This window comes from Branchiostoma belcheri, unplaced genomic scaffold (genome assembly GCF_001625305.1).
Source record: "Branchiostoma belcheri isolate BF01 breed outbred unplaced genomic scaffold, Haploidv18h27 scaffold28, whole genome shotgun sequence".
NCBI lineage: Eukaryota > Metazoa > Chordata > Leptocardii > Amphioxiformes > Branchiostomatidae > Branchiostoma > Branchiostoma belcheri.
This window is the reverse complement of record NW_017803887.1, coordinates 3,205,936-3,220,711: the sequence shown is the minus strand read 5'-3', so window position 1 is coordinate 3,220,711 and position 14,776 is coordinate 3,205,936. Positions and strand designations below refer to the sequence as shown.

The 14,776-nt window shown below is 39.3% G+C and overlaps 2 protein-coding genes across 2 annotated transcripts in view; one reads left to right on the top strand and one right to left on the bottom strand.

Annotated features, from left to right (window-relative positions):
- LOC109472608 (voltage-dependent T-type calcium channel subunit alpha-1H-like) overlaps positions 1-6,826 on the top strand; it is a 45,394-nt gene extending 38,568 nt beyond the window's left edge. Inside the window, exons 26-28 of the mRNA XM_019772408.1 lie at positions 799-1,065; positions 1,498-1,606; positions 4,269-6,826. Of these exons, the coding sequence (XP_019627967.1) occupies positions 799-1,065; positions 1,498-1,606; positions 4,269-5,395 (1,503 nt within the window). The 3' untranslated portion in view covers positions 5,396-6,826. The remainder of the gene's footprint in view (positions 1-798; positions 1,066-1,497; positions 1,607-4,268) is intronic.
- A 2,049-nt stretch (positions 6,827-8,875) lies between these two features.
- On the bottom strand, positions 8,876-14,485 carry LOC109472610 (60S ribosomal protein L18-like). Its single transcript, XM_019772412.1, has 7 exons — positions 14,449-14,485; positions 14,204-14,290; positions 11,409-11,516; positions 10,697-10,795; positions 10,203-10,326; positions 9,450-9,519; positions 8,876-9,051 (listed from the first exon to the last, which is right to left on the bottom strand). The coding sequence occupies exons 1-7, from the start codon at positions 14,449-14,451 to the stop codon at positions 8,976-8,978; spliced, it is 567 nt and encodes a 188-aa protein (XP_019627971.1). The 5' UTR covers positions 14,452-14,485; the 3' UTR covers positions 8,876-8,975.
- Between the last annotated feature and the right edge of the window lie 291 nt (positions 14,486-14,776).

Sequence of the window (14,776 nt, the reverse complement as noted above, 5' to 3'; positions counted from 1 at the left end):
CAAAGAAACAGTTACTCAAGCAGCTGGACTTCCAAAATCATATCCAGTTGCTTGAGTAACTGTTTTTTTACGATAAGGCCACACCAATTTAATTTCTTGGTTAACGGATTCGCCGCTTCATTTTTTTTCTTGATTTGTCAAATAAAAATAAAAATTACAGAATCAACTGCAAAATAGCTCATATTTTTCCCTTCGAACAGTTGAAAACAGTCCTTTTCTTACTACTTGTTACAGTCATTCCATCTTTCAATGCAGTAGTATCATCAAAAGTTCAAAATTCATTGTTTAAATTTTGAACCAGCCTGGTGTGTTGACTTCATGGCTCCTATTGTACGTACCATTTTGGGCCATAATAGGATGCCTAGGCCTGTTTTTATTTTTTTTCGCCCGCCCGCTCCATTATTTTTCTTGAAAAATCCGTTAACCAAGAAATTAAATTGGTGTGGCCTTATTGTGCAATTTCAGTAATCTTAAAGCAGATCTTTTTGGTGGCTGCAAAGACAGCATCAAATTGGCCAGGCAGTACATCCATTTGCGAGACACATACCTTTTGCCACCCCACTCAGCATTGGATACTGTCTGACGAAAGCGATATTGTCTTTGCAGACAGCAAAAGATCTAACCTGGGTACCATCTGGATTTTAGCTTCGCAATACTCGAAAAAATCATGTTTCAGAACCAAAATCCAGATGGTACCCAGGCTACGAAAGATCTGCTTGGAGTTTACAATTTCAGGACTACACACAGGTAACAACACAAGCTGTGCTGTAAGCTAAACATTCCCCTTTCCATGTCTAGGACACCCTGCGAGGTCCCCCCGATTGCGACGATTCCGAAGACTGCAAGGCCAACTGCTGCGTGAGCGCCATCCTCGCGCCCATCTACTTCGTGTCGTTCGTGCTGATGGCGCAGTTCGTGCTGGTGAACGTGGTGGTGGCCGTGCTGATGAAGAACATGGAGGACAGCAACCGCAGCATGGCGGACGACGAGGAGCAGGACGAGGAGCCGTCCGAGGGGAAGGAGTTCCGAGGTCTGGAGGACGAGCAGGGAGCTAACAATGGACAGGTAAGACAGGTGGGAGTATGTCAGGTAGTAATGTCGGGATCATTCTTTCTGTATATTGCCATATGACTGATTGGTATGTCATCCTGTCATGCGGATGGCTAGATTTGTTTCATACACACACACACATACACGATGGGAATGTTAGATTTGTTTCACACATGCACGCGTGCGCACACACGTGCATGTGCATACACACGCGCATACGCACGCATACACACATGCACACAAACACACACACACATGCGCGCAACACACACACACTAACACACACATGCATACACACACGCGTACACACGCACACACATGCACACGCACAGACACACATACACATGCTAGCACACACACATGTACACACACACACACACACTCTTCGGAATTGGTGGATAGAGATCTAGAAGTGATTTGAACCCAGATGAACTGTTGTGGTTCCAGGGTAATGGAGATGGGAAGAAGCGTGTGACCAGGTTCCACTCCCTGCCTGACAGCTTCACCTTCCCTGTCCAGTCACCTGAGAACAGTGGAGGCAGCAGTGACAATAAAGGTGGGGCTCTTGCATTCAAGGTTTCCTGGAAATGTTCCAGAGGGCTTCAAATCTACCAGTTATAGATATTGCCCTTTGGAATCATGGCTTGATGATCATACTGTGCTAAATAAGGTAGCAACCACACTAGGGCCACGCTGACTTAATTCTATGGATGACATCCTCTGAAGACCAACAAACTAGTGCGCGCAGGTGAATAAAAAAAAATAAAAAAGCTGCTAAACCACAGAAATACAAAGCTGGTATATATATATGATTGTAAATTTGCGGTAGTACATAGCGACTTTTACGTCAATCCGGCACATGCTGGTCTTGCGGAATTTATGAATCAGCACTGTACTGAGTTCTTGAGTTCCATGGAGCTTTGGCAGCCTGGATGCCATCCTCCATATGCGAAGTTACCACTGGCTAGCTCCCTGTTGTTGCTAGCTACCATGGACTATCAAGGATGACATCCAGGCCAGAGCCTCGGAGGACGTGATCTTTTTTTTTTTTTTTTTTGAGAATAGGCGAACATCAATGCGTGCATGATGTCATCCATAGAATTAACCTAGTGTGGCCTAAATGTTATAAATGATAACAAAATTTTTTCACAGAATTTTTTTGCATGTTAATGCAGAGGATATTTTCAGACCTTCAATGCATTGTACTTTTAGTACATTGTACAAGACCTGTAACATTAACTGTTGTTGGAGTGTCATATAAATGATTGTTCATGAGATACACAATGTATTGTATTTCAATTAATCTATTCTTTCAGAAAATCTGTTGCACTGTTTCTGGCTAGGTGATGGTTCCTTCTGAGCTGTACAAATACTACTGTAACAATACATACATGCACCTCATCTGTATTATCATGTCTCTCTAAGTGTGATGATATGTATTTCCTTCAGGTGTAAAAAGACATCTGTAAAGAATTTGTTACAGTTTCTTCTGTATAGTGATCTCACGATGTCAAAGTTACCACCCTGTTTGCAAAGCTGGCTTACACCCTTTCCACCCCTTCTGTTGTTGTCTCTTGATGGTCTTTTCTGAAAAAATATGCTATGTTTTTGCTTTTATTTATGTATGTACGTCACAGCATTGCTGCTTCATGTTGCATTTTGTAGGTTCCGTTGCAAAGTGGGCGGTTGCGGTAAAACGAGCATAGTGAGATTTGGTGCGTGTGTGAGTACTGTACTGTGTTTGGTTTGTGGGTAGGTGTGGAGCAAACAAACAAACATTCCTGAGCCTGACTAACACCTCTCTCTCTCTTTCTCTCTACACTAACTAACAGGTTCAGTCTTTTTAACGATTATTGCCCTGGGGAATTACATGACATATAATTCCATTTTTTTCAAAACTGGAAATTTTAATGCTTGTATGAAAACCAAAGTATAAATCTACATGTTTATGTCATACCTGGGCTACGATAAATTTGATACAGGTGTTCCAGCCCATGTGATAACTAGCGGTATGGCCCGGGGTTCTCTTTTGTTATCACACTGGCTTCCAAAGGCTCCATAGAATAAATCAAAATTAATGCGTTTTGCGAACACTGCCATGATTACACTTTTTGTTTAGATAAACCAAATTTTGGCACATTTTGCATTGAACTGTCTGTTTCCTCGGGTGTGTATGACATAAATAAAATACAACACGGTGTATTCCACATCACCCTTGGTCCTAGCCCTCCAGCGGATCGGATCTCCCTCCGGCCTTCGGGCGATCCAACCCGCGGTGGGGCTGGTACCTTGGGCGATATGAAATACACCACGTAATATTCTATATACATGTATAATATCATACAACAGATTGAAATGAAAGTTGAAGATTTCCCTATCACATGTACTTGTCAAGACCATTTCCAAAGTAAATGTGTGCCACAATGTTTCTGAAGACAGCATCATGAAGTTTACTACGATTGTAGCTCTTTGAGACTACCAGTAGTATGACTCTAACCAGGTGCATGTTTGCTGTGTGATAACTTTATGTCATAGGTTCTTCCACAGTCTTTGTCTCCTGTTCTGTATTCTGTGTTAGAGCTCACAGTGCAGGCAAACTAACATGACTTTTGCTCTTTTTCACCTAGATAGACTAAGTCCAAACGATTGCATGGCTTGTGTATTCTGTACCAAGATACTGAACTTACATCTTCCTACCTAATTGGTACACAAAAATCTTGTTCTTATTAACAGAAACCTTATGTTTGTTTACTAACAGCTTTTACTAGCAACACTTTTGCATGACGGTGCCTCCTGTGTTAGTTAGAAGTACATTTATGTGTGTAACTGTGCATGGTTTAAGATGTAGCCAAGTTGTGGATGATGTTATATGTCAACCTTTGGTGAATTTTCCCAATTTCCCTTTCTACCATCAGCTATTAGAGATGTACATCAGCAGCTGTTGTAGTCTGTCATTCCCGTTTAATTTCATTTAGGTTCTTAAGTTTTACACACAAATGTAATGTTTCTTTGTACCAAAAGGTGCACCAGAGGAAATTTATCCTAAACAAATGATTGGTGCATTTTCAAGTATTGGAAACTTAACATGCTACATAACCGAATTGTATCTTACTGTTTGAAAATGAAATCAAGTTGAACCACTCTCTGAAATAATCTTTGCTGAATGCAGCTGGTAGTTTTTATTTTCTTAAATGTGCTGTTCCGCTTATATCCTACAGACCTCCTGTATACCATATCTCCCAGCAAGGTGAGCCTGATTTTCCACGAGGAGGATGAAAAAGACAACCAGTACACTGGAGACATCGAGATGAGGACGTTTTCCTCGGCCCACAACAACGAGGACCGCCTACAAGAAACCATCCTTGGCGTCAAGTTCAAGAACAAGAAGAGGACATGTAAAGACGCCAAGGACAAGGCCGAGACAGAACCTATGTTGGCCAACGACACAATGAGCAACACAAGCTCTCAAGATGCCTACAGTGACCAAGTTCCGCCGTCTTACGACGAAATCCAAGTCAGCACTCCCAGCGTGGAAGAGATTCGCATTTCAGACTACGGAGAGAAAGATCTCCCGTCGTTAAGTTGGACCAGTAGTATCGAGGATAACCGCTTGGATGAGGAGGTTGCACACTTGACGGATGCAAGCTTCGGTGACAAATTCAGAAGGGCTAGCACACCAGTTAATATGCACGCCAGCGACCAAACCACTGGGTTCCGTTGCGTGATGGGCAGTAGTGTGGACATACGAGGTGACCAGATCCCCATGCTCCAAAGGCAGGGCACACAGGGCTCCATCAGTGCACAGGACTTATCCAGGTCAGACAGCGCAAGCGTGTCGGCAGGTCGCAGTACAAACACTCTTCTCGGCAGCAGCCAGCACGTCCCCACGTGCTCGTCGCGCGATACCTTACAGAGCGACACGACTTTGCAAACAAGGAACAACTCCACAGACCTTCTGTCCAGCCCACACAGACTCAGTGTCCCGTCCCTACATGCACAAGGATCTACGTTGTTGTCTAGATGTCATAAACTTAGCAACAGTGTGGGCGTGATTTCTGAAGTGCCTGATTCTAGGGAAAGATCAAGGCGTAGCGTCTGCTCGCTGGACCCGAGACTGTTCCAGGCATTGAACGAAGAAGCGAGATCGAGGGATAGCAGCGTGCAAGACAAATCCACACCGAACGGCCAAAAAACGACCGAAAGTAGAGAAAGCATGCAGTTGCAGGCACATAGTCCAGATGTCAAACAGTGCAAGCAAAGCAACACCCAGAACTTGTTAGGTTCCCAGGAGCACATGCAAAATTCTCCTGATTCAAGGCATATATCCAAACAAGACAATGTATAGTATTTCATGTGACACCAAATTGTACCTAAATATCATACAGATCAAGCTATGAACCTGTGTATAATTGTTTTGTAAGTAGTGCAATTGTAAGATACTACAGATTGTAAAAATTGTCCCTACTGTATATGTAGAAGAGTATGACATTTTAAAACATATATTTAAAGAGTATATTTTAGAGTGGATGTATCATTTTTAACTAACATTTGTAATTTATGCCTCTTTTATCTCTAATATATGCTGTTTAGTGAGATTGAGGACCTTATGCTTGGTTTCTCTCTTGACATGACAGATGAATTTCTGAGTTAGGTTTGGATTAGATAATGAAGAAATATATCATGATCTAACAAGAAAAAGAATTAAAGATAACACAACACAGCCCAACAATAAGGTGAAAAATACAATTACATCTTACCCCAACTTCACACAATTTATATCTTATTGAACTTCATACAATTATATCTTTCAAAGTCACCTATCGCAGTTTTTAAATTATTTTGAGGGTCCAAAAACATAGATCTACTGGTCATTCCAAATAAAAAGAACACAACTTGAGAAAACGATTAAAAGAACATACCGTTACAAAGAATCTGTAATTGAAAAAGATGAATTGAATTGGTACTTACAATAATAATTTGTATATGCTAATCCATTGTGGATGGAACAGTACTTCCTTTCCATAATAAACTTTTTTCAAACGGGTTTTTCATACAATTTGTCCTGTTGCATGTAGTGCCAAAGAAATAATGAAAGAAAGACATGAGGCACAGAAGAAAAAAAAGAGGAAAGGCCATGCAGAAAAACAGTATTGAATTTAAAAAATTTGTGTGCACAAAGCCAGAATTTGTCCAGGACAAGGAGGAACAAGTTTTTTTTTGAGTGTACAAAATCAATATATCTTGATTATCTAAGTTAAACCTTTTTATTATAATTAATAGGAAGGTAGTCAGAAAAATTAATGTTCAGTAAAGACTACATGTAAGTACTAGTAATGGGACAGGAACAGAAGCCTGTATAATCAAGAATTTACACATGAAATTTTAATATGAATTGATGTTGGCATGTGTCTCATTGCCTTGTGTATATAATCATGACACGTTTTAGTGTGTTGGTTGGTTCCTTGCCATGATGTTGTTCAAGTATTATTGGTACTTTTATGTCAATATTAGTACCTCATCAATGGAAATGTTTAAAGAAGCCATTACTTATTAAGTCCTTGATGTGATTTTTGTTCAGGAAAACTTTTTCGAGGTTGAAGCTTGGAGGCTATTCTTAGATCTTTTTAGTATTACATGTTTCACATATTGAAATGGGAATATGATTATGAATTGTGAGATAATAAAAGATTGGTCACACTTGTCCCAAAGGTATTACCAACATACTAGTATTAATTGGTGATAAGTTGATGTCTGTTAATCTCCAAGCAGATCCTAGGGTGGCAAAAAACAGAGCTTGCCACTGGATACTGCCTGGCCAATTTGATACTGTCTTTTGCCACCCTAGGATCTGCTTGGAGATGTCTGTATCTGGAGCTAATTTGGTCTGGTAAAGGAGACAACATGATTGTGTACAATAGCTACAGATTACTACAATTGTTCCTCATTGTATTGACTTACACATACTGAAACTCAACCATTTACTAGTACTAGATTTACACAGGCATGAATGTTACTGTAGGACACCACACTCACAATGCAGTGCCTCAAAGCCATCATAATGATTGTTGTTTGACATGGCAGGTCTACATTGCTGCTAACATTATTGTACATGTAGGTTTGGTTTTTGTTATTTTCCATATTTTATCGTGGTCTATTATAACATGCCTTTTGCATGCGACAAGGGAGGCTGGACCCTCCTATATATATGTCTGGAACAATTTACTTAAAACTGTTTGTGCCCAAATTAATTATAACTGTTACAGACAGAAATGAAATGATACAAGGGATGGTTCCATACTTCTGGTACATATGCCAGGATGTTAAGTTTTGCGAAATGTAACATTGCCAGGGTATTACTGATCCCTCAGAATTTTTTTCCATGAAAACATAAGATACAAATACATGTACATTTTGTACTTGAAATCGAAAAGAAAAATTTCCAAAATACGCTGATGAAGGTTAGACATCCAGGTAACAAGATGCACAAGAAAATTGTTGCCCAAGCAACTGGACAGATTTTTAAAGTTATAAGTACTTTTCGACAATGACTTTTCCAGGAATAAATGCATTGTCAATTCAACATGGAGACAAAATGTTCTAGCTCCTGGCTTTTACATGCAAAAGAAACATTTTGGAGAGAATTTGAGATTTTGCCAGTGCTTACCTCAACAGACTTGAGAGGGCCTAAAGATGAAAAGTTTAGTGTGGGCATTATTTGTTTATATTAGAAAACAGAATACTGAGAATATGTATAACACTTTGCAGCATGGATGGTTGCTTCTCAAGTCAATATATAATTTTGTTGGAGATCTATCGGAAGAATACAATTATGTAACAAATAACAGAAAACTTGGTACATGTTGCCAGATATCTTGTGGAATATGAGAATATCATAATTGATGTGTTGAGACAGTAACTTAGTGCTAGTTATTTGCACCAATAGAAGCAGGAAAATCATTGTACTTCACTGACAGGACGACTGTAGACAAGTTTGATTTTCACACTTTACAAGGCACCATGTAATAGCTAGAGTTGCGAAGTGGCTAAATAGTAACTACATGTAGATGGTATGGAGTCAGTGCTTGCAAGAGGGATAATTGCCAAAATGTTGTTTTTAAACTCATTCAAAATGCATTTTCACGAAATCAAGTGCAAGGTCCATCAGAATGAAGCCTCTAAGATGAAGATTTCAATACAGTTTTGCCGTTTGAAAATTGTGTTTTCTCTTATTTTGTAAATCTCTGATTTGTTTTGCTGTTGAAGGATGGTATTTACTGGTTTCTCGGGTTGCAAAGGCAGGTCATTTGCAACAAACTGGTAGATTCTAGAAAACATGATACTGCTGTACAATTTGTGGCTCGTTTCTCAAGAAAACTTTTCCAACAGAAGCCATGCAATAAAAATATGTATAAGATCTTGTCTACTTAGTATTTTCTTGCTTGCAGATTACTCTATGGAAGGCCAATTCAGTTGTAACTAGAAAGCAAAGCAAATGTATAATTTGCTCTGTTAATTCTTACTCAAACACTCACTCATTCTCAAACACATTCATATATATGGTCAGACAGGAGTCCAAATCCCTCCTGCTATAAAATTGCAACACGATGTAACCCAACACCAGTTACCATGGTGATAAGACTGGTCCAGGTCATTGACCTTTCTGTTTGGAGAAGACAAAACTGAGCAAAAACGACGATAAATCAGATAGTAAGTGACTGAGTTTCCTACTGTAAATATAATTAAATGTGCAAACATAGATTGACCTATACTGACTTATCTTACTGGAAGTGGAATAACAGAAACAATAAAATCCACTGACAAGGAATAGGATATCCACAGAGATATTTTATTGTCAGATCCTCAGGAGCATCTTATATCTGTCGGAAGTGTTTTCCCACCAGGGTGTTCTGTTGGTAAGACCCTCCTCACTTCTTGTAGCCACAGGACTTGCGGCGACCACGTGCCCTCTCAAACTTACGGCCCTTGGATCGGACAAATGGTCTAAAAAAAAAATAAAACACAGTAAGGATTACATTTACATATCAACATTGCAGGAAGCAAAACAACTTGCACATCAAAACTATAAATCTGCTATTCTTCCATATAAAAATAAAGTTATAACACCATCAAAGTCCATGGGATAAATCTCTGTACTACTGTATATATCCTTTATCACCGAACTTTTGGCTTACAGATGGCAGGGCTTGAGTTACGTTATTTTGTAAAAGTACATGTGAGAAAAAAAATACTTGCACAATTTTTCTTCAATCCCACAACGTTAAGTTTCAAGTAGAAGGCTAGCACAGATTCTAACTACATTGTACAAAGTACATGCTGTTTCAAAGTAGTGAATTAAGGGGTAATTTGAGCCCTGGATGGTCAAAAGGCCGTGTACTTACTTGGTATGGCTGTGAGGTACACCAGGAGCTGGACCCCAGTGTCTGCAAGTCTCACGAGCCCTGCGTTGCCCTGCAGATTAACAATAGCAAATAAGATGCTGTAAGTACGGAAACTTAAGATCATTTTATGAGAATGTCAAATTTATCTATTTATTCAAAAATGCAACAAGACATTACACTGACTCTCAAGGAAGCAAAGCTGATATTAGAGAGTCAACATATAAGGACAAAACACAAAGGGCACATAATTTCAAATACAGTGTGAAATGCAAGAACAATCATAAAAACTTAACCTATGTCATGTCATGAGCACTAGCTTTGCCTTCTCCTTGCTGATGTGTACTATAGTATAAATTATTAAATTTGAGTCATGGAGGTGCTCAGAGATACCTGTCAGTCACTATTATTGTCTAATATTCAGACTGGGGCGGTAAAATATCATCATAGCAAGTTACTAATATTCTAACACATTGTGAACAAACTGCTGCAATCCTGCGCAAGCCACTGTTAGGCCTAGGAAAAAAATTGTGTTTCCTGTTTCAGTCCTGAATAAAATTAGGTCAATCAGTTTGAAAAATTTATGTCCCTTGCAGGGTCCACACTACAAAAGGCTAGGGTCAGCAGTTTCTTCTAGGGTCGGTCGGGAACAGTGCACAACTTTTTTCCCTAGGCTTTTGAATCTTAGTCAAAAGACACACACAAGTGTTTGAACAGAAGTTTCCATTTAACAGAAGTGCCACTGATGTTTCTTACCTTGAAGAAGAACAGTGTTCTTCCCCTTGGGAGCCCTCAGAGCGAGCTGATCAAAAGTGATGATCTCCCCACCAGCCTTCAGGATCTTGGCCCGGGCACCCTCTGTCACACGGAGGCAGCAAATCTGGAAATAACACAAGCTGTGTTAGGGAATGGTCTAGGGACAGCGGTCTTCTAGTCAGTTAGTCACAGATTAATAATAACTCCAACAATACTTTGCCATAATTCACATGAGCAAGAAGATTCACTAGTGCCACAGCCTTTTCCAAGTCTTTACAGAGCATAAGCCAAGACGTCACAGCCAGCGAGTCGTGGTACAGCAAAATGTAGGTGACAGTTGGGTGATTTGCCTACCGATAATTTGTATATCCCTTCAAATAATTTGTATGTGCATGATGTAAACAAAAGTAGCGATTGTTCATATAGATATGGTTGAGCTAAAAAAGATTGTTATGACACAGGAGACCCCAATAAGTATGCGTAAGTTGTCATACCTTGAGCTTAGGGATTTCAAAGATCCTGACGTCATCAGTGATGGTGCCAACAACAACGGCAGTCTTACCCTCACGCCCTGGCTTCTTCATCAGACGGATCTGTACATCAAGAAATAAGACATCATATCAGTTATTAATTTTATAAAATATAACCCATGGTGCTGGAAAATGATGACTAGACTTTCAACCTTGAGGCAAGGAGGTTGAATGACACCCTCTTGAAGTTTAAGGTTGGTAACCAGTGATGCATACCGGTTCGCTGGACTTGGATCCGGACTTGTAAGAATGTTTAGGTTCAAGTCCAAAAAAACCTAAAAGTCAAGAACCGAGTCTGGACTTATTACCATAAAAGACCATTTCACATACCCCTTTTCTTTCCAAACCACCTAAAACCTTCTGTAGATTGCAAAATCTTTGCTGCAAAATGAAGAAAACATTGCCATCGGGCATTGCCAAGTACCGGCCTCCATGTTGTGTGGCCAAAGTTTCACCCAGACAACATTGCAAGGTTGCCAACATGCAATTTTGTATATGCCATGGGTTTAGGTCCGGGCTTACAAGTCCGGAACTGAACCTAAACCTCTGGACTTGAATCCGGACCTGAACCTGAAATTGAGTTTAGGTATGCATCACTATTGGTAACACATGTGACAAACTAACAAAAAGCTAAACTTGGAGATGAAAAGATAATGCTATAAAAAATTAAACTCACCAGTCGTGCGATAGACATGGGAGGGCGGTTGGTGCGGGACATGAACAGGCGTTTCAGCACCACCTGGTTGAACTTGGCATTGGTGCGCCTGGCAAGGAAGCGGTAGAGCTGCGGAGAAAGGCAAAATGAAGTGTCATCAACCTACAACATTACTAGTAATACTATTATAGCATTGGGCTATGGGAAATTTTTGGCTATAATATGAAACTTATAACTATACTTTGTAACTTATTGGGACTAAATTATATTCATAGCTGGGTAATACTAATAAGTAATAGTATGGAATTTTGCCACCTGGTACAACACATACAACCAAAATCTCTTCAAATCGCAGAAATAAGGAAACTGAATGATCGCTACTAGATTATTACGGTAACATAAAATGTATCATTGAGATCAGACAGTGTGACAACGTGTGAATACTGTACTCTCAGCTCTCTATTAAACGTACCGGTACGTTTATTTTTTTTCGCTTCGAAATCCGCCCGGTACGTTCTTATTTTAGACGGTACGTTTATTATTTTTTCAGAATCAAACCAAGTTCAGGACAAATTTTCGGTCCTGAACATAAAAGTTTGAACATAGATTTTCAAAATTAGGGATTTTATTCCAACATTTCCCCGATAATTTTCAAAATTGGGGATTTTATCCCCGATAAATGTGCTCGTCATTCCAATTTTCTTCGGCCAGGCGGCGTGGATCGAGCGCTAATCGGGCCACTATTCATTCCATTGCCGGCACAATCTTGTGAATTGACGATGAATTGTCGATCTCGCCATGACGCCGCAGAGAAAACTTTGTTATTGGTAGAAAATCTGACACCCCGCTGGCGTTTCACAACAAAATTTTAATGTAAACAACTCCGAATGTCTTTGTTTACATCGTGAATTCTCACCGATACTCCAGCCGGCCGGCCGCGCCCGACCACATGGTTGAGGCATGACACTAGTTTTCGGCAGCTCGGCGGAAAAATAATCCATCCCCAGAAGAAATGTTACGCATGAAAATAACAACTACAACTTGCTTTCCTCGTTATATGAGTTTTTGAGGCCGTAAAATGTTTAAAACGGTTGAAATTTGCTCGAAAAACGGCTCGAAAATCCACGGCGAGACTGCCAAAATGGCCGACAGTGTTTCACAATAACAGTGGTCAAAGGTCAAGACTGCATCCAAATGTACAAGATACATGTACAAAGTACATATTACAATGTGCTAAAACGAAACTTTAAACGCATGAAAAAAATTTTTTCGGCTACAACTGAAATAAAAATTCACTAATATTTTTATAAGGTTAATTTTCAAACATTACTGAGAAATTTTCCGAATTTATTGTTTTTTTTTGTGTTAAAATGTAATGTTGTTTCTATGAATGTGCGGTTGGATGCTGTGATTGTGAAGTCCCTTACATTGGGAGAATCAGATGAGATATTAGAGATTATCACGCTTAGTACCGCGACCCGAGTGTCTCTCAAAAATTGTTTTTGAGTGGAGTTTATAGACATGATTTATTTGTTTAGCTTTGTCAATATGTGATTTGTTTGGGAAATAGGATTTGGTTTAGTTTTTAATATATCAATGTCAGTAATATGTTAATGTTAATATATTAAAAACTAAACCGAAATAGGATTTGGTTTAGTTTTTAATATATCAATGTCAGTAACACTTTGGAAAAACTTGCTCCAAGTTCCAGGTAGTAAATACATGTACATTTTGTATCATGTATTTTCACTTGTTGAACTTGTGGAAGCACCGTTGGCCCCCGGTTAGGGGTCATCCGGGTAACCTATGCCCAATTTTTTCAAAATTAAGGATGCTAATAGAATTTTTTTTAAACATAAAGAGGGTAATTAAGTACAGATCTTGGACCTTTCTCCTGCCTTATACATCTGCAGTTGTACAGAAAATGTAGAACTGAAGTTGCAGGAAATGACCTCCATTTGTGTTTGGAAACGACAAAATGCAATAGCTTCGCACCCTCCTCCACCCTGCTATGAATTTCTGGGGAGATCCCTGTTTATATATATATCTATATGGCCTATGGGTTTTACACATTACTGCAAATTTGTATAGAGCATTTATTCAGCATATTGTAAATTTCTGTTCAACTTCAAACTCTATTAATGTAATCTTTCTGATAATTATTAAGCTAAAAAAATCAAGGACTCTTATTTCAAAAACTTGATAGCATTGTTCCTGCTCAATGTATGCATGCAATGCAATGATAACAAATTGTGTGAACTCAGAGTCGGATCTCGAGTTAGAATATAGATGGCTAATGTACTAAGATATAGACTGTACGTGACATATACCCCATGTACATGCACTTTTCAATAACTTGTAAGAATGCAGGCTGATAATTTGGTACTTTTCCAGCTGAGGGTATGTTTATTCTGGGCGGGTATATTTTTTAGGTTTTGAAGATTTGTCGGGGGTACTTTTATTCCAGAGTCATGTTTATTTGGGATACATACACCATGAGAACACATTTTAGTAGCATAAACAATTTGGCTTAATTACATGTCAATTTTAAAATTTTCCGGGGGGTACTTTTATTCCAGGGGGTACTTTTATTACATTTTGAAGATTTGTCCGGGGGGTACTTTTATTCCAGGGGGTACTTTTATTCGAGAGGTGAGAGTACATGTGATCAAGCTTGAAGTTGAAGGCACTTTGGACATTCGGTTATTCAGCTTGTTTGGCACTTGTGCCAACTATAAAATCATGCTAAAATAAGAAAACCAGCTCTTTTATTTTCCCAACATATGGGTTAAAGCGGCAGGTAGACTAATACGTACCTTCACAAGGAGCCTGAGGTAGATGTCCTCACTCTTCGGCTCCTTTCGACGGACCCTACGGTCCTTGCGATGGTCAATATCTATACCCTGAAAACAAGAAAAACCATTACTATCCCACAAAAAAGAATACGTTACAAACAAAGCAATGACATTCTAGTTTATAATTGTAGGGTCAAAATACTAAAATAAGCGACGATGGTTTAGAATCTAGTACGATTTCATGGCGATCTAAAAATTTTGCCTACCATCTTGCCGCAAAGATGGCGGAAAAGAGGAGGATTGGAGTCGCCCACTTCAAATATAGGGGTGTTTTAATCTGTCGAGATCTATGGAAAATTAAATGCTGACTATCTGTAAAGAACGAGAATGCAAAGGGAGACTACTAAATACCATAATACTTAGTTGTACAACTATTTTGTTTTGTACAGTTAACAAATGCGTTTACCCTTTGCGATGGGTGATTTCTATACAGAATTTATTGAGCCAACCCGTTGAAATATGGAACAGTCTGCAATTTTTAGCTGCATGACGGGTATTAAAATGGTTCCCAACACGCACGCACTGGCTTACAGA

Bases quoted from the DNA above. Each gene is read 5' to 3' on its own strand.
- LOC109472610 (XM_019772412.1), bottom strand. The intron at 11,517-14,203 runs GTACGTATTAGT...CTTTCTCCGCAG, and splicing joins ACCTCAGGCTCCTTGTGAAG to CTCTACCGCTTCCTTGCCAG. The intron at 10,796-11,408 runs GTGAGTTTAATT...CTTGATGTACAG, and splicing joins CCATGTCTATCGCACGACTG to ATCCGTCTGATGAAGAAGCC.